General features: G+C 37.9%; 2 protein-coding genes and 1 non-coding gene across 8 annotated transcripts; 2 read left to right on the top strand and 1 right to left on the bottom strand.

The window, feature by feature from the left end:
* Window positions 1-4,721: 4,721 nt before the first annotated feature.
* On the top strand, window positions 4,722-6,783 carry LOC104778908 (putative UPF0725 protein At1g28500). The gene is made up of 5 exons (XM_087507259.1): window positions 4,722-4,919; window positions 5,733-5,949; window positions 6,057-6,214; window positions 6,320-6,406; window positions 6,505-6,783. The coding sequence occupies exons 1-5, from the start codon at window positions 4,722-4,724 to the stop codon at window positions 6,781-6,783; spliced, it is 939 nt and encodes a 312-aa protein (XP_087363385.1).
* Window positions 6,784-7,801: 1,018 nt separating this feature from the next.
* Window positions 7,802-13,450, bottom strand: LOC104776836 (uncharacterized). The gene is made up of 7 exons (XR_015591631.1): window positions 12,940-13,450; window positions 12,332-12,671; window positions 12,096-12,192; window positions 11,683-11,800; window positions 10,852-11,583; window positions 8,630-10,480; window positions 7,802-8,510 (listed from the first exon to the last, which is right to left on the bottom strand). It is a non-coding gene; the product is annotated as an uncharacterized LOC104776836 (transcript).
* Window positions 13,451-16,819: 3,369 nt separating this feature from the next.
* LOC104776835 (WD repeat-containing protein ATCSA-1) lies at window positions 16,820-19,896 on the top strand. Of its 6 annotated transcripts, none has more exons than XM_087503144.1 (10): window positions 16,834-17,270; window positions 17,416-17,505; window positions 17,630-17,676; window positions 17,780-17,939; window positions 18,117-18,298; window positions 18,476-18,713; window positions 19,049-19,203; window positions 19,292-19,381; window positions 19,501-19,572; window positions 19,662-19,896. In XM_087503144.1, the coding sequence occupies exons 4-10, from the start codon at window positions 17,798-17,800 to the stop codon at window positions 19,704-19,706; spliced, it is 924 nt and encodes a 307-aa protein (XP_087359270.1). In that variant the 5' UTR covers window positions 16,834-17,270; window positions 17,416-17,505; window positions 17,630-17,676; window positions 17,780-17,797; the 3' UTR covers window positions 19,707-19,896. The 6 variants fall into 6 exon arrangements, 3 of the variants coding, with proteins under 3 accessions (XP_010499273.1, XP_087359270.1, XP_010499274.1); XM_010500972.3 differs by having other exon boundaries at window positions 16,836-17,270; window positions 17,416-17,533; XR_015591626.1 differs by having other exon boundaries at window positions 16,860-17,270; window positions 17,416-17,533; window positions 19,311-19,381.
* The last annotated feature ends 2 nt before the right edge of the window (window positions 19,897-19,898 follow it).

Here is a 19,898-nt window from a genome sequence, read left to right as displayed (position 1 = left end):
TTCCAACAAACCGAGAATTGGTTTGGGAGCGGTTAACACGAATTGGTTTAACTCGGGATGACCCTTGGTTTCTAATTGGTGATTTTAATGAGCTTAAAGGCAATCATGAGAAGCGGGGTGGTAAATTACGCCATGCATCTTCCTTTGTGCCTTTTAACTCGATGATTCGACACTGTGGACTACTTGAATTTCCTGCTCTTGGGGATAGTCTTTCTTGGAAAGGTTGGCGAGATAGGAAACCGATATGTTGTCGGCTAGATCGGGCATTAGCAAATGAGGCGTGGCATGACTTATTTAAGGACTCTTTCACAGAATACCTAACTATGATTGCTTCGGATCATAAGCCACTGGTAGCTGTTCTTGAGGATAAGGTAAGACGGGGTAAAAGCGGATTTCGTTTTGATCGTCGGTGGCTAGATAAAGAAGGGTTCTATGACGTGGTGGCAGAGGGCTGGGACTCTTCGACGGGATCCACATTAGTGGATAAGATAACTAAATGTCGTCAGGAGAATGATGATACTACGGTGGATGAAGTAGCGGAGCTTACTTGGCTATTATGAGAGGCTTATAGGGATGAGGAGGTGTATTGGTATCAAAAAAGTCGGAGTAGATGGATGCGGCTTGGGATCAAAATACTGGTTATTTTCATGCCCAAACTAAGCAGCGACGGGCTAGGAATCGCATCATGGGTCTTTATGATGGACATGAAAATTGGTTGACGGAGGAGAGGGATATCGAAAATGTTGCGGTTTCCTATTTTGAGGAGTTTTTTACTTCCTCTGACCCGTCAGATTTTGAGGTGATGTTGGACGAGGTACACTCATTGATTACGCAGGAGAGCAATGAGTTTTTAACCCGGGAGGTCTCGGAACAGGAGATCCATCATGCTTTGTTTATGATGCACCCGGATAAGGCTCCTGGCCCGGATGGGATGACAGCGCTTTTCTATCAGAAAGCATGGCCTACGGTTAAGGTCGATCTGGTTCTTTTGGTGAACTCCTTCTTGCAGGACGGGGTTTTTAATAAAAGGTTGAATGTAACGAATATCTGTCTTATTCCAAAGGTGGATAAGCCGACCAGGATGACTGAATTATGGACAATTATTTTGTGCAATGTGGGGTATAAAATTATTTCAAAGGTTTTGTGTCAACGATTGCGCACTATCTTGCCATCTCTTATCTCGGAAACACAATCGACATTTGTGGAGGGTCGTTTTATCTCGAATAATGTTTTGATAGCCCAAGAGATGTTTCATGGTCTCCGGACAAACCCTTCCTGTAAAGGGAAGTTTATGGCCATTAAGACGGATATGAGTAAGGCTTATGACACGGTGGAGTGGCCCTTTATTGAGCTTTTGCTCCGGCAACTCGGTTTTTGTGATAAATGGGTGTCCTGGATCATGTCTTGCGTCACTTCGGTCCAGTATAAGGTTTTGATCAATGGTCAAGCACACAGTTCCATTATTTCTCACTGGGGATTACGCCAGGGAGACCCTTTATGGCCCTACCTTTTTATTCTTTGTACGGAAGTGCTTATTGCACATTTCCGCAAGACGGAGCGAATGAAACTTATTTCTGGTATCTGGGTTTCGAAAGCTAGTCCTGCTATTTCTCATCTTTTATTTGCGGATGACAGTCTCTTTTTCTGTCAGGCAACAAGGGACCAATGTGAGGTAGTACTCCAGATCCTTCGTAAGTATGAGTGAGCGTCAGGCCAGCAAATAAATTTTCAAAAATCCTCGGTCCAATTTGGACATATGGTGGATCATGCTCTTAGGGAGGAAGTGAAAGGGGTTTTAGGAATTATTACTTTGGGTGGTATGGGTTCTTATTTAGGCATGGGGCTAAAACCCAAATCTTTTCCTTTGTCCAGGATCGATTACAATCACGGGCAAGTGGCTGGCCGGCTAGGTTGCTATCAAAGGGCGGTAAGGAGGTAATGATCAAGTCTGTCGCTACGGTCGTTCCGACATTTTTGATGTCATGTTTTCGGTTACCCAAGACGGTTACGAGGAAACTGACAGGTGCGATTTCCAATTTTTGGTGGAGTTCGTCTGGACAATCAAGGGGTTTACATTGGGTGGCATGGGATAAGCTATGCAGGGTGAAAAGGGAGGGAGGTATGGGGTTCCGATGTTTGGATGATTTTAATACTGCTCTGTTAGCGAAACAGCTTTGGCGATTAATTTCAGTTCCGGATTCACTTTTTGCAAGGGTATTTGAAGGCCGATATTATAGGCACTCTGATCCACTGGATCCAATAAAATCATATTCGTCGTCATATGGGTGGCGGAGTATTATTTCTGCTTGCTCTCTGGTAAATAAAGGACTTATTAAACAGGTAGGATCTAGGGCAACCATCTCTGTATGGAATGACCCGTGGATCCCCGCTCAATCCCCGAGACCAGCATTGGGCACAGGGTCGTCGTCTGACCGTTTGCTCTCAGTTCAAAATCTTATTGACAGGACTTCTAACTCCTGGGATATGGCTCAGCTTATGGCAATATTTATACCAGTTTATTTGATAGTTTTGTAGTTGCTATTATTTCTGCCTTATGATATGTTACGGTTTTGACTCACTTTGACCCCGTTTATTTGATAGTTTTGTAGTTGTTTGAGTCCTTTTCAGGTTATAATGAGAGGCTAGGAAGCTAAAACCAAGGATTGGAACAGCAGGAGCAATCAGAGCAGAAAGGAGTTGAATTGGAGCAGAAAAGCTGATTTTAGACCCAGGAGCACATGCTCCCGATTTCCAAGCACATGCTCCCAACTCTACGGTTTCATGACGACACGTGGCAAGCATCTAGGCGCCGATTCCCTGATTAATTCCCCTTATTTTAGGCGATCCTTTGTGAGAGAAAGAGGGCTGAGATCGCTTTTTAATAGGGAGATTTGAATTTGGAATCTTCCCTTATTTTTCTCTACTTGTATGCTATTTAACCTAGGGTTTTGAGGAGAGATGGATATACCTTTTTCTTTTGGTTTTTGAGCGACGCTTTTGTGAGAGGGAGAAGAGCGGCTACCTCGTGAAGCAATATTCTGAACCCTTGTGATTTTTATATTTTTATGCTATTGAATTTCTCATCTATGTTGGTTATTCATTTCTCTATGTCTGAGTAGTTTTTTTTGCTAGATTAGGGGTTTCAAAAGGGGTTTCATGGGTTAGCAACAGAACACAAGTAGAGCTTTATATAATCGATTGTCTTCACTATTGTTAGACTTAATGCTTAGGTTGATTTGATCATCCAATCTATGATTCTAGGTTTATCTATTCATCAAAAGTGTAATAGGTTGCTAGAAAAGACATTAGTGGGCAAATTATCCTAGACCTGCGAAAGTTGATGTGTAGGTGATTTGTGAACTTATCATTCCTGTTCTTTAATGCTTGTCTGCTATTCTGGGCTCAAACAACAGTTTAGGGTTTATGGACCGCCGAGCATGTGCTCCGGATGTCTGAGCACGTGCTCCGCGTTTCCGCACAGAATCGATCAGATAGAGTTATTGATACTACGACAGTGGATCAGTTTATATTTATGTTTGAGTTCTAGACTGATACTTATTTTATGCCCTGAATAGTTGTTTAGTTGTTAACTCTGAAATTCCCGAGAATTACCTCTGATCTAGTGTTCTGCTTATTGCCTTTTTATATCGTTTTAATTGCGTTACTGTTACCAAACAAACCCAACTTTGAATTGTCTTAGCTTGAAACTGAACCAATAGAACCATAGAGTAAAACTTGGTCTTCGTGGGATTCGACCCCTAAGTACTACTTCTTTGCTGTGCACTTACAGTAGGAAAATAGGGTTTAAAACTCTGTGTATCACCTTACTACTACGAAAACCGGACAAACCGGATTTGTTAGGTTGGCATTTTACCAAGTTAGGTAAATATTCGGTAAAATCTGGATACTATATCGTTCGGTCACTTTCGCAGGCTTCGGCTGGCCCAAAGACACTTGGGCCGGACTTTGTGTCTCTACAGGCTTTTGTCTGGAAAATTCGGTGTCCCCCGAAACTCCGTCATTTCATATGGCAAGTGATTTTGGGTTGTGTAGCGGTTGGAGCTAATTTACGGAGACGTGGTCTGAGTTGTGATCTCGTGTGTTGTCTTTGTGGTCATGAAGATGAGACAATAAATCATACTCTCTTTGAATGTCCATCTGCCCGTCAAGTTTGGGCCCTATCACAGTTCCCGACGACTCCAGATGTTTTCCCATCGGCTTCTGTCTAGACGAACATGGATTCCCTTTTTTGGTTGTACAAGGATGTCCCATCACATGATGGATTTCCCTGGATTCTTTAGTATATTTGGAAAGCACGTAATGATAAATTATTCAGTAATTTGAAATTTGAATCCCCTTGCAATATTGCGGTTAGCGGAGGATGAGGCTAAAGCCTGGCTTCTGGCTCAGATAGAGGCCCAAGTCCCAGAATCGGATTCTCACAACACGGGTGTACTACGCGGTTTTGGTGGTCTCGGGGTTTCCAGGTTTTCGTCGACCTCTCTTTGCTTCATTGATGGCTCTTGGAAGGTGACAGATCGGTTCGCTGGTAGAGGACGGTATTGTGTTTCACCTAGGGGCGAAGCTCCCAGCATGGGAGCAGCCAATATACGTCGTAGCCTATCACCCCTCCACGCCGAGGTGGAAGCCCTAATATGGGCAATGTGATGTAGGATAATCAGGAGGTCGTCTTTCTTACCGACTGCTCTGATTTGGTGAAGATGGTGTCTTCGCCTACTAAGTGGCCAGCTTTCACGCCTTATCTGGAGGACATACAAGCGGACAAAGAGGAGTTTGCTTCATTTTCCTTAGTCTACGTTCCTCGCTCTCAGAATAGTAAAGCGGATAATTTAGCGCGACGTGTTCGCTCAGTTCCGCACTTAGTTACCTTTGTAAACGATTTACCTTCACGTTGGCTTGTTTGAGTCAATCTTGTAAGCTGTTGTAAAAAAAAAGATTAGAAATAGAGACAATATATAGAAAATAAAAAATATATTAAATTTCACACACTTTAATTTTCATGAATTTTTATAAAAACTGGTTAAACTTATAGTACAAGATATTTGTTTTGTGATATCGTTTTAATAAATTATTTTAAAATTTCCTTATCATATATAAAACTAATTTTTGTTAACTATTACTTTTAGATGATGACAATAAAATTATATAGGAAAACATAAAATTATCTATCAAACAAATTAAATAAGATCTTACACTTTTTTTTCTAGACTACTTATCAGTTTTTAATTTTCGAAAAAAAGAAAAAACTATAAAAAAATAGAAAAAAAATAATTTATCTTAACTATTTAACGAAAATACTATATAGTTGACTTTGCTATAAGTAATGGTCTTATTACTATATTAACATACTGTTTAAATAATTTCAAAAATACATTGTAATCAAAAATATTAAGTAATATTTACTTTACTTTTCTCTTTTTCACGACCATTCTATGAAACACTATATAACATATATAAATTATAAATTTTAGTTGAACCGTAATATTATGAATATTATTTTTAAAACATATATTAACAATTACATCTGTTCATTTCATATATAATTTAATAAAAACTTTATTTATATTTCAAGTTAATAATGCATACATAAACCACACATCGTATGGACTACTTTCTAGTATATATATATTTGGTGCTTCATCAACATGTCATGTGTTATACCACATCCAAGAATTTAAATTCTCTCTTTGAATTCATCTGATCTCTGTTAGGGGACAATCTTCAAGCTCGATGCCGTACAGAAATTCATCACGACAATAAGCTTTGTGCCTTCCTACTACTTTACTCTTCTTGCACACGATCCAGCAGCTATCCCTCCATTCCAGCAAACCTTTCAGGTTAAAGTTGATGTAATGGAGCTTCACATTTTGGATTTGGCCGTTTCTATTGCTAGACCTAAAAAAGTAGTTGTCCAAAATCAAGATGAAGGTGACTAATATAATTGTGGTGCATTAATTTTTTTTTTTTTTAAATACAAGTGATCAAGAGAGTACTATAAAATCAAATCTCACTTGCTGATTAATAATGTTGCATAGCGGCAGTGACCCCCAAGGAGCCCTTCGTACCTCACTTTCATCGTAGCGTAGTGTCAGTGTCAGATGGTGTTGTAGATGGTGCCATCGTCTTCCAAGGTAGATTGCCTGATTGGCCTTCAGATCATGCTTTGAATGATGATAGAAACCGATTTTACGTGGTACGTAAGATTTTTTTTTTATTACTAAGAAACACACAGCATGATCATTTTAATCATTTTAAGCAGCAGTGCTGATCACATATTTTTCGTGCTTTAATTTTGCAGCTCAAGGAATCAGAGTGGCAAACCACTTATTGGATTTCTCTCTATTTGGAACTTTTGATTTGTGCAACTGATAGAGGGATGTTTGGTGTAAGTAATTTTCTCTTTGCATATCAATGACATACCATATATATGACTGTTGTAAATAAATTATTAACGATCACCAAAACTGTTGATGTTGCTTGCAGATATTGCAGAGTGGTCTGCCCAAGCTTCAGATTCTGAAAGTGGTGATAGAAACTGAGGAAGAAGATCAGAATCCCCCGGTTGAGAGACTCAATGCCAGAAGGGCACATGTCTACATTACTTTTAAGGGCTTGGCCAAGTCCCCACGGATTGATGATCATGAGATTGGTGGCCATGTTGAACGCAAAGCTATCATTAGAAGAGTCATTGATGCGCATTCGGGATGCTTGAATCTCAAGGGTTCTTTTTGGAATGATAAAGATCAGAGCCGTCGCACATAATTATGAGGCCACAAGCCCAAAAACATTTTTAAGCCTGTTAAAAAAAAAATTAATGAAAACACAAAAAATTAAATGAGTTTTGAGAGTCGAACTCGTGACTTCTCAGTCCATCTTCCACTACTTATACCGCTAGGCTAACCGAATTATCAGTGAAATTAGGCCGAATTTAGACTATATAATTTCCGGCCGCAAGCTGATGCTTCATCAGCTTGTATCTTGGGCCGGCTCTGATAAAGATGCCGAGCATCTTTCTAAGAGACTCCGGACTGGAGGTCCAAAAAGATGTTGATCAGAAAATATATACATATATATATATATATATATGTTGTGCGTTTGAACTGTTTTAGGTGAATTTGTTTTAGTGTCGTGTGTGTTTTGAATACAAGGAAGGGTTAAGTTATTAGCGTATATGTATGCGTGTGTGCATTAATCGTGGGGATGATTCAGTAGTTCTCCTTTGGGACTACAAATTCCCAGTCTCTGAATATTTCTGTGATATAGATTCATACTCGTATGATCATCCCTTTTAAGCACAAGTTTACACCCCTAGATGATCACATACGAGAAACACATAAGCATGTGTTCTGTGGTTTGGTTGCTTCCAACTTTATTAATAGTCTCTCTTTACATATAATACAACACAAAGGCTATTGGATTCTATGACTTAAATACTACACAACTCAGCAAATTTCAGAAAATAAAAGAAACTGATGTTTATATGTTCTATTTGAAGATGTTGATCAGATAATATAAGTTAAAGCTATATATCTTGTGCGTTTGAACTGTTTAGGTGAATTTGTTTTTGTGTGGTGTGTATGTAGTATGTACTGATGTTCTTGGTTTTCCTTTTCCTTTCCCATTTTGGTCCCTACTCCCTAACATCTGAACACTAGTAATCCATCATAATATAGTGCAAATAAAGATTAAATCCCTATATTGAATGTGTGTGTCATATGCAAAACACAAACAAAGATAATATATACCATTCATATGAAGGAACAAACAGAGTCCATAAGAGTTTTTATTGGTACACATAATCAAGATAATAATAATCAAATCAAAACAAAAACTTTACAATTCATGCCACTAACCGGCAACCCAAATCGTGTTTATCTTCTCTCACAAATTAGCTGCAACAAACGTAAATACCTCTAAATCTTACAAAAGAAACACAAACAAAACCGAAAGAACAACAAAAATAAACAACCACAAACTTTATAAACAAACAAACATAAAAATTTACTAGGTAGAAAAAATTATGAAAGAGTGAATCATATCACATTATTGAGCAATTGCATTTGACTCCAGCTTAGGCGGAGGTTTCAAATTCTCTCCTTTACCAGGAGGAACTCCTACGTTCCGTATCATCACTGCTTCACCTGCATTTTCATCATTCTCTATTTCAACTACTTGTGTTTTCTCCTCTGTTTCCGTTTGTTTCCGACTTGCTTTTGCGGATTTGGCATTCTTTTTCTTCGCCTTCGTTCCACCGCCAAGTCCATAACTACTCCTGTTCGCATTCGACTTCCCAAGTACTGTCACTGTTGGATGCAACATTTCTTCTTCATCTGGCACATCCTTTGCTTTATCCACTGCTAATGTTGCTGCCTGGTACACTATATCATGAACGATGGAGCTGCAGAACAGTGTTGTATCAGTGGCTTCTTCCAGCGTGAGGCTCCTCGGCTCTTTTCAACCGGGACACTCCACACGCACGGTCGACTCGTCTACAGAGACCAGGAAAACCATGTCTAAACTTACGCAAGGTTGTAAGAAAATATACGTAGCAAACAACAGTAAAAGCACAGTGAGATGCCAGTATCAGATGAGAAAGCTGAGTAATTACCTAAAATTTCATTTGCGGGAACCAAGGAGTTGTGGTGGTCCACAGAAGGATGTGCCATACTCTTTTCTGAGCAGTCATCCACTGCATTTAGGCTGCATTCTGACTCGGAAACTTCATCATGAACCTCTACACCAGGTGTCTCAGGTATACAACTCTCAGGTTCTATTTCTAAGGCTGTTGTGGTGGATGAACCGTGAGAAATTTCGTTTCCATCCTTTTCTTGTAGCCTAGAGTGATCATTCAAAGAGCTTTCATCAGTGATAGGTGATGCTCCTAAATCCGATATGCTCCTTACATATGCCGGTGATTCTGTTGTCTCCACTTTGCTTATCACAGTATTGGCTACATCATCTCCATTTTCAGAACATCCATCGTCAATTACCACCGGATTATGCTCTGCCAGATCACCAACTAATCCAACGCTTCACCGAAATCAGCATTCATCACATTGGTTTCTTTACACTCCGAATCTTGGATTTCAGTGTGAGATTCTTTGTGAGTTTCATCTTGCGTATATGTCATTTGGGCAGCACACACTTCAAAACTGTCCTCTGGCATGACATTTAGAGCCTGCAAAGCGTGACTTGACATGCCTGATGATGATGACATGGTGCTCAGGGACTTGGAGTTGGTATCGTACCTATGAGTCTCCAAGTCAAGTGTACTACCGCTTCGTTGTCGTATATGGCTTCCCTTTCTTATAGAGGAACCGTAATCCCAGGATGACGATGCGGAAGCAGTTTCTGTGGAGCTTCTAAGACTAATACTTCTATCCCTTAAATAAGAAAATCCCTCATACGATCTGGTGAAACAACTGGAGGTGTTAGCTGGAATAAAAGGTGACTTCATACTGACTGATCTCTTTATAATCAAAGGAACGTCTCCACGTCCTGAAGAATCAATCTTCACATCATGATGCTTATCAGAAAGCTGAGTTTGAGAATCTTTTGTGCCTATACTCAATAGACCACAGCCAGTAGAAGACTGAGTTGCATCCTGGCAACTGGGCGTATCCACATTTTGCTCTTCCAAAGCCCTGGAAATAGAGCTCGCGTGCAGATGATATTGTTCTTGCTCATAGGAATTATCACACTGCTCAATATTTTCTTGTGTCTCCATCATTTCTGCCTCAACCATAACAGCAGGCAGCGATTCCAGCGCATTTATCACAGGGATTTTTTCAACATATGACTTGTTTTCATCGAAAATTTCCTGAGACTGCTTTGGGGAATTTTCATCAAGAACTCTTGTTGTTCCAGGGGAACCTGTTTCCGCGAAAATGTGTTCCTCCCTGCACTCTGGACAAATATTTATCTCGCTTATCGTTGCTTCAGTAGCACGATAGTGAGAACCACATCTAACACAAACCTCCATAGTTTCAAGAGCGACCCCTTCTAAAAATTCACTGCCTACATGAAGACTACCATGAGTCGAACTGTTTTCAACATCAAAATCATGGTGGCTGACCTCCTCATTCCCGCTAGACTCACATTCAACAGCATAACCTTGATCCATATCACCAAGTTGATCACTGAAAGAACTCTCATGACTCTCATGTCTACTACTTTCATTTGATAAATTTACCATGCCAAAGGCAGTACTTTCTCCATGTTTATCCGGATAAGCCAAATTTTCAACTTCAGATTGGAATACAGGGACTGGATCATTCCCTTTAGTGTCTGGCATGAATCCTGTAACTTGGCCAGAACTTGAGTTGCCCCCCACTGTTGCAGTAGAATGTCTTAACATAATGTGATGGTAAGACGAACTACTTTTCCCAGAATAAATGCCTGTGCTAGGAAGGCTAGAAGCAAGAGGCCTAAACATGCTATGATGGCTTTTAGGATGATCCTGCAGGAAAAATGTAGATCATGAATAAAATTTCACTAATCTCTGCAGATTCAATAAGGAGAAATTACCAGAATTACTATTGAAGTTAATGTATGCTATTTATAATCCAGGTAGGAGAGACTTGGACTCTATAGAATGTAACAGAAAACAAATGTGAACTAAGTAACAAGCTATTTTTGTGGTAGATATGAAAGACTTGACAACACTTTTCTTTGATATGTTCTCATAGACTGCTGGTTCTAAGTTAGAAAACTAAGCCAGGGGTGCAAACATGTTGATAAAAGTAGAGTAAAACATGAACTTTTAGAAGGTAATGAAAAATCCTAGAATCGTGGACTAAAAACAAAAGTGGTATGCTGCTTAAAATGTACCATTGGACGAAGAGCAGACTCAAACGGCCTTCTCGGTGCTGAACCAGGTGACAGTAATTTTGAAGATCTAGAAGTTCTACTATTTGGAGAAAGGCTAGCTCTTTTTGAAACTGCACGGTCTGAGCCACCTACAGGAATAGACTGTAAAGAATGAAGATCATCATCTCCAGATGATGCTACAGAGCCTTTACTATGAGAACTAAACCGATCACGCTCATGACTGTGAGATGAACTGACACTTCTGGAAGCACTAGGAGAAACAGATTTTCTGCTGCGTGTTGAAACTGCATCCCTGCCATTTCTGGATGCTGGCGAAGAACCTCTTACATAGGATGCTGGTCGATCACCCAAAGAAGTTCGGAGATTTGGTGGCGCATCCAAGGAGAAACCAGGAATGTTTGACTGCCACACTTTTATTTTGGGAGAGGGAGAGTTGCCTCGACTAGAACTGACAGGAGAAGTTCCCCTGACAGCTGGCAATGCCGTGGTAGTTGACCCAGTGCTCATCCTTCGTGAAGTTGGGGTCGGAGATCTTGATACAGGTCCTGAAGGTTTTCCTGGAGTAGGAGAAATCCTCCTAACTGGGGTAGCTGATCGTCGACCAGACGCTGGACTAGGATGGCGTGCTGATGATGGCCTTCCCCTTATCTGCTGCATATTTTCAGCTCGGGGAGATGTACTTAAGCGATTCGGGCTGGCACTGCCCTTGCTGCTACGGCGACTCTTCTCCATCTACAAATACACATAGTAAATTAAGAAGTGCAACAAGATCTGATTGGAGATCTACAATGTTATACATAGAATATAATTCAATTTAGTATAGATGGATACCGTGGATGATCTAGATAATGAGATCTGACTCTGTGGTCTCCCTCTTCGGACAACGCTAGCTGCTGGCGGTTGGTCATCCAATGAAGGAAAAAGTGGTGTGTCTGGAGGCGTCAGCAACCTTTCATTGGTAACCCAGTAAGCTTTGTAAGACCACGAGTGGAAACAATAGGAGAATTATAGGCATCCAAAAGAGTAAAATACAGATTACTACAGTTGTTGACAAAAAATAGTTATAGTAATGCCAACAAGAAGTTTATGGAATCAGAAGCTGGAGAAGCAAATGTCTTTGAGAATTACTAAAAGTAAGGAAGATATCCAATTTAAATTCAATCTCAACTGTGCTTAAAGATAATTCTACAAATTTGTCAAAACAAAGAAAATAAGAAACGATCCAAGTCAAATAAGAAAGGTACCAATCATAGTCATTCTTATCTCCCTCTGCAGTGAGCAATCTGCTACTCTCCCCTTGAACAGGGATGGTGAACTCCGAAAAGTGCTTTAATTTTGTAGCTGAAGATAAAATGTCCAAAATAGAAGGAAAAAATGTTAAGAATCATGATGACAGTCAGATGACTGAAGCAAGAAACAATCTCTAAGTCCAATCATCTCCCTAAACAACGCTGCCAATAAATTTGAAAAAAAAGCTTACAAAATGCATCTTCAAGATCATCAGATGACTGAAGCAAGAAACTATCTCTTTCTTTGTCTTGCATCTCACTAAACAAGGCAAGATCGTCGTCTTTATCTCTGAACAGTATCCCATACTCAATGCTGTGGCCTCGTCTGTGTTTCTTCCCAGGAAGTTCCCTCCCAGGAGAGCATCTCAATGCCGGGGAAGGAGGCATCGCTACAATCCTACCTAATGAAGACTCAACAAAACGCTAGCCCGGTAGACCACAATTCACTTCTGGCCAATAGGAACGTCTTATCCGATCACATATGAATCCAAACATATATCTCTGAAACTCAACGGTCTTAAACTGAACCACCTGAAAAGAATCAATAGTCAATTCAACTAAGGGAAAATTCATAAATGGGATCAGCTTCTGAAGACACAAAGTCAAATCTCAACACAAAAAACCCAGAAGTAACCTAAAGACCCAATTTTTTTATTTTTTTTGCACAATTTAAAATCAACTCCGTAACAGAGTAAGACTGTGCTATAATAGAAACCCTAGTTCTAATCCTTCAATAACTTGCTCTAATTGCAATTGGAACTTGCCAATTTCTACCCATTTGCAAAAGCTTGAAACTTACCAAAAGTAACCAGACGCCTCTTCAGAAAAAAGAAAGATCTCGGCCTAAAGAATCAAACCCAGTTCCTCAAAAAAGGTCGAGACTTGAGAACAAGGAAGAAGCTTAATTCCCCGTACAGATCAAAAGAGCAGAGACCCAAGTGAGATCGATTCCATTGCTCTCTCTCTCTCTCTCTCTCTCTTCCTCAGTGAAGAAAAATGTTAAAATTGGTATAGCATTTTACTTTGCTTCCTGAGAAAGAAGCACCAAATCTTCGATTCCTTGCCTCCCTTCTCTTGTTTCTGAAAACTGTCAGATTTGCTTCTTTGCACCGCAACAAAGCTGCTACTTAGCTAAATCTCTCCTTTTTTCTCTTTCTTCTCTCTCTCTCTCTTTCTCTCTTTCTCTCTCTCTCTATGATTCTTCAAAGTTCTCTTTTCTCGAGCTTTTTTTGGGGCTTTTGTGTTTATGTGATCGTAATTACTTCTGGAAACCGTGACCGAAGCTCTGATTAAAGGCAGAGCCTTTGGATGCAGACGAAAGAGCTCATTCTGATAACTCTTTTCTTTTTCAACATTTACCATTCAAGTCCCTAACTTAGTAATTTTTCCTAAATTGTACTTCACGCTACTAAATGTTTATAAATAACCCTAATTGTATAACGTGAGGATTAATATTAATTTATCTTAACTTTGACTAGTAAAAACAATATGAATTATTTTAAAAATATATAGATCATTAAAAATATATTTATATATATATGAAAGTTATGGATTATATTGTTTTCAACAATATCTATGCTAATTTTTCTATATTGTTGATTATTATATAGTAAGATGATTATTATTATTATTTCATTGAATAGAAAAATGAACATTTTGATATGCAGAGTTGGTGTGTGATGAAGAGAGACTTCATCATTAACGTATCTATGCTTTCTGATTCGGAGGTATTTTTCTAATATTATATATTTAATTTTTTTGGAATTTGTTTTCCATATATTCAAACAAGTGGGATTTTTTATGTATATTTGTAAACTTTGGGGCTTTTCTCAAACAAATGCAAGAATGGAGTTATCTTTTCGATGGAACATTTTTTTTTTCAGGTGGCTTAAATTTTCGTCCAGTTATAATAATTTATGTTTCACGTAAACTATAAAACGAACTGACTTCAATTAATAAGGTCAAGATTCACTATTACGCAATTATGGATCTTATCTCTTTTATTATTGGTCCTAATAATGGCGGCATTCTAACTAATTATATGTACTTAAAAATTAACAGTTGGTTATGCACGAACTTTAACTTTAGATAATTAGATGTGAAAAAAACAAATAAATATTAACAATATATCTGATATTGATGTAGTTTAACATCAAAAATTAGTGCAGGAAAAATATTCTAGTCTAGACGATTAAAAAGACAAATTATGATGATTAGTTCTTACTAGTGCTATTTATTTTATCTTATTTTGGTATTTGTTAATTATTTTGTTTATGTGTGAAAAAGAAAATTGCTTATGCATGTGAGAAAATTTAATATGTTCTCACAATAATGTGATAAACAGAAACAAAAAAAAAGTTATAAATGTCTTTTTCGAAATCTTTTGCTTGAAATATGTTATTAGGACCGTGTACATATATATATATATAAACAAAATCCTAAATCTAGAACCATATATGTGATATCCATCAAATAAACATAAGATGAATTCGGATGGCTGTTTTTTTATAACATGCATTTTGCTTGATAAAAGTTGAGTGTGTTGTCTCTGTGTGTTTTCTAAAAATTTGACTGTGGTTGCTTTAAATCAAGCAATGTCGTTTTGACTTTAAGAGACATGAGAAAATATGGGATTCCTCGAAAAAAATTGTAGTTTAACAACAATAAAGGAAGAAGAAAAGTCGTGTCTCTCCCACCGTCCATCTCTATATATCTAGAATTCGATCTTGAAAATCACCACTAGCAAGCATTTCCCTTTTCCCTTTTTCAATGGGATATGATTCCAAAAAGTGACAAGTAACAGGTGGCCGAACCTGAAAAATATGTTGGTACACTAATATATTTGAAAAGCCATGTTGATTTGAACCCAAAGTTGAAAATAATATTAAGATCTTAAATAACTCATATGCTGAAAAATTCTAAAATAGAAAAAAAAAAAAAAAAAAAATTGTCAGCTACGCATAATGTACTAACAAAAATTTGATATAGTGCCAACATCATAACTATTATATTGTGACTGATCGATAAAAACACCTGCGTAAAAAATCCAGTTCGGTTTTATATTTCTGGTCATGGTTCTCTTTGTCCACTTTTGACATTAGAGTAATAAATGACGGGAGTTGATGATGACCATAAAACAAAATGTTTTTAACGTTTACTCAATACTGTACAAATCTTTTTGTTTTTATACTCAAATACAACTATGGAAGTCTTACAAGTTACAACCTATGTATAAGTAAGAACCGGGTCGGATCTAATAAGTCGACACGATCGCAATGGTAATAGGGTATTGTTATGACCGTAAGACAATCCACTTAATGATTAAGCTTAGCTAGTTGTTAAAACAAACATATATACTAGTATTAAAAAAACATATTGGTATCTCTTATAAATAAATATTAATTATAGTTAAATTAAGGTGACAAATGATTCTCTGGCAATTGGAATGGTGTTAGTTGACAAATATATGTTTCAATCATGTGACTACCTCTCTTCGTTGAGATGTCAACTTTTTGGTTTTTTTTTTTTTCTCCTGAAACACGAATTAGATATATTTGCATTTTGTCGTTTGGTTGATCACTAATGACGTTGCCATAACTTGGCTTATCACATACTAATATGTTTGGGGCCTTTGGGCTGATCTGGCTTTCTTCGTCTCAACGAGACTTATTATTACTCAACAAATTTCACATCGCTAAATTTAGACATTTTAAAAAGAAAAACAAACATAGAAAGACAATATAGTGTTTTCATTTTCAATGGGCTAACTTAACGAATTCGATTCGATTGTTTAAGTCTAGTCCTTCTGCTCAATGTTTTAATGAATTCATACCTAGTTTGATTGATCGAGAGTAGCTAGCTTTATTAGGCTTTTTCGTTCGTGAGCACGTAAATGTTTGGGTTTCGTTCGTGACCTCATTGTTCCATCTTTCTTTCAATTTGCTAGCCTAGACTGCATGATTGCTTCGGTCTGAACTTTGAACACATAAAACTCATATTAAACTTTTTTTTATTGATGACCATATCTTTTTGGCATATTGTTTCGCAAAATCGTTAGTTTTGTTACATATTGTTTTACAAATTTTTTTAAAAAAATTCATAAGAATCCTAGTTGGAATTCTACCATTGTAGAGAATAAAGTGAAGAAGTTCTTAAATTTAGAAAAAATAAAATTTATTTTTTAAAAAAATTGAAAACCCCTATATTCTACCATTGAATGATGGTCTTAATTGTAAAACCCTAGAGTGGTGGAGGGTTCAAATCTCATGTTTAAACGACTCTGAATTAGACACAAAATAGAAAAACTGAATATGTATGTAATTTAGCAAATAGAAAGAGAGAAAAATTAGCATCACACGTTTGTACATATTGAAAAGGACATTGCATAGATTGTTGGGATAAAAAAATGTCTCTTTCTTAAAGAGTTATTATGTACTAACGTTATTTACATAATAATTTCCTCAAATAATTAGGTTTTTAAAGCTAAATTACCTAATTCTCCTTTATTAATTTCAACACTAATAAATTTGGAAAGATAAACTTTTGTTTTTACCAAAGGTTTTGCCCAAAAAAAAAAAAAAATAGCAAAACAGTTTCATCATATATGTACTTTTTTATCCAATTCCCATTCTCGTAATTTCCATCTAATTGTATTTATTTACCAAAGGTTTTTTTTTCTTATCGTAAAATTAAAATATACAGAATTAACCAAAGGTTTATGGGGAAAAAAGAGGTTAATATTCTCTTTGAGATGAACGGTGATTTCTGGATTCAGATTTTCTCCTTTTCGATTTGCTTTAGGTTTTTTTCTTCTAATAGAGCGAGCAGAGAGGGCGATAAAGATCACAATTGCTGTGCATATATTCAATCGAACTTGATCAAACTCGGCCGGGCATAGAGAGAGAGAGAGAGAGAGAGAGAGAGTCTGGTGAACTTGATTCCACGAAGAATCAGAGAGAGAGAAGACGAGATGCTAGGAGAATGTGGCAGGCTATCAAAGACAGAGAAACCGGTCGAGTTCGTTCCAATTCCTTCGCCAATCGATTCAAATCCCGCCGTGCTTCGTCTCTCCAGCTCTCTAACCGTAAAGATTTCGTTTCTCCTCATCGTGGCTCTGTCAACTCCCTTCAGGTTTCTCTCTCATCGTAGAGTTTTATGCAGCTGGAATCCATAGCTTTACCTTAATCCTTTAAGTGTTAGATGGCGTAGTAGTTTGCGGCTGCTTACTTACTTTTGTTGTATCTTCTTCTTTAACCGTATGTGATTCTTCAATCAGGTTGATTTGACAGAAGGGAGATACCTGCTCTCTGGAGCAACAGATGGTTCAGCTGCTGTGTTTGATGTTCAGCGGGCCACTGATTACGAGGCAAGTGGTCTTATTGCCAAGCACAAGTGTATGTTTACTGTCGACAAGCAACATGAACATGGGCATAAATTTGCCATTTCCTCTGCCATTTGGTATCCCATTGACACTGGCCTCTTCGTTACAGGTTCTTTTGATCAATTCATTAAAGTCTGGGATACCAATACTGCTCAGGTACCATAATTTCAGTATATACCACTTCCCTTGCTATTGTTTATTTGTTTTCCACTCTAGGCAGGCTCTCATATTTTGTTTTGTGTCTTTTTTCATGTCTTAGGCAGTTGTGGATTTTAAAATGCCTGGCAAGGTTTATAGAACTGCCATGTCTTCTTTGGCAATGTCTCACACGTTGATTGCTGCTGGTACTGAAGATGTCCAGGTCCGCCTCTGTGATATAGCTTCTGGGGCTTTCTCTCACACGTTATCTGGTCACCGTGGTATGTTACTACTTTTCTTTCCTTTGGAAAAAGATACTAGTATATCAGATTTTGTTATATAGAATCAATTGATGGATGGCTACTAGAACAATAAGCTACTACTATACTCATGCCAAAATTCCTTAGTTTTTTTAAAAAACAGGCTTTAAACTTGTCTTGTTGTGATGATTATGCCAGATGGCGTTATGTCAGTGGAATGGTCTACTTCCAGCGAGTGGATTTTGTATACTGGAGGGTGTGATGGTGCTATACGTTTCTGGGACATCAGACGTGCTGGATGTTTCCGTGTTCTAGATCAATCACAAACACAACTTGGGGTCCGACCACCAGTTTTAAAGCCACCAGCGGTTAGCAGTAAGGTTTGTTCCGTTCTTTTTACTACTTTCAATTCTTGGAAAGACAAGTTATGAATTCCTTTTGTGTGTTGTGCTGTTTAAAATTCCCTGAAGCCTATATTTGACAGGAGAAATGGATGATCAGTTTCTGTTTATTGAGAGGGGATTCCCTTTTAGTAATTTTATTACCTTCTTGTACAGACTTTTTCAGCTGCAAAATCTTCTTTGGGAGGCCAAAATAGGTTGAAGTCACTGCAGAATAAACACACTGGCAGCCAAAGTGCAAAGGGATCATCTAGCGCTAAAGCTTCAGTGGAAAAGTCTCGACAGAAGAGGCTTCACCCTGGAATGTTATCTACCCTAGATCGTGCTACAGCTCATTATGGTGTTGTTACTGGCTTAAAGGCAACCAACAATGGGATGTATCTTCTTAGTGCTGGTAAGTTCTTATTGTCATGGCTAATTTCGTTGTTCTTTTTGTTATTAATTTGAACTCTGTCACAAACTGATGTATAGGCAGCATCTAATGCATTCTCATTTGTGATATTAGCATGATTAGCATAAAAAGTTAGATGCCCTTGGGACCCTAGATGTAGTATTTACGATTTATGAGATAGGAGCCACATGTAGGTGGATTTTGGAAGTTACTAAAAACTCTTAAGTTCGTGCCTATGACCCATGTTTCGTTGGCGGAATGGATCCTGGGCGATGTTATATATCTTTTCAGCAGTTAAGTGTCTAATGGATATATTCTATTTGAATATTATGTTTCAGGGTCGGATTCAAGAATAAGATTGTGGGATATTGAATCTGGACGCAATACCCTGTTGAACTTTGAAACTGGACGCATCCAGACAAACAAAGCGATTCAAATGGATACAAGCGATGATCCAGCTCTTGTATTTGTTCCGTGCCTGAAGACTGTGAAGGTAGTCACCAACTTATTATTTTATCAGCAAATATTTACATTACATTGCTTGCATTATTCAATGAATCGTTCTGCAACTGTGTCTTCAGAGTTTTGGCATGTGGTCAGGTAGAACAACACTGATGCTTCGTGGACACTACGAAAGCGTGAACACTTGCTGCTTTAATTCCAATGATCAGGTATATCTTAATCCTCATAATCTCCCCAAATCTCTCGCTAGTCATTTGACTTTGTAGGTTTGCTTGAACTCACACACACACACCTCTAAATCCGAATTACTTGTTATACTTGCTCATAGGAACTATACACAAGTGGGGCAGATAGACAAATACTTGTGTGGTCACCAGACGGATCCGTGGAAGACGAAATGGTGGAGCTAAATTCTATCACTAGTTCAATTTCTTTCATATTAGAGGTTTACTATGAGTCTTGTTGTGATCAAGATTTATCTGTGTGCAGGTGCAAGATGAAGTAGCCGAAGATAAAGACAACTGGAGTGACTGAGAAAACAAAGTTTCAGGCAGTCTTCTTTCTCAATCTGTGAATTTGCATGTGTGTTGCTCTGAGTTTAGCCTTCACAAACTCATATTAGTGATACTACTCGCGGTTTCATTGTTTATAAAAAAAAGAAAGTAAAACGAAATATCTGTTAAGAGTCTAGTTCATCTTACTACAAATGCAGTTTTATTGCCTATG

Source organism: Camelina sativa, chromosome 3, assembly GCF_030686135.1.
Source record: "Camelina sativa cultivar CO46 ecotype springtype chromosome 3, ASM3068613v1".
Classification (NCBI taxonomy): Eukaryota; Viridiplantae; Streptophyta; class Magnoliopsida; order Brassicales; family Brassicaceae; genus Camelina; species Camelina sativa.
The sequence above is the reverse complement of the archived record's forward strand: the minus strand, read 5'-3'. Positions and strand labels throughout refer to the sequence as shown.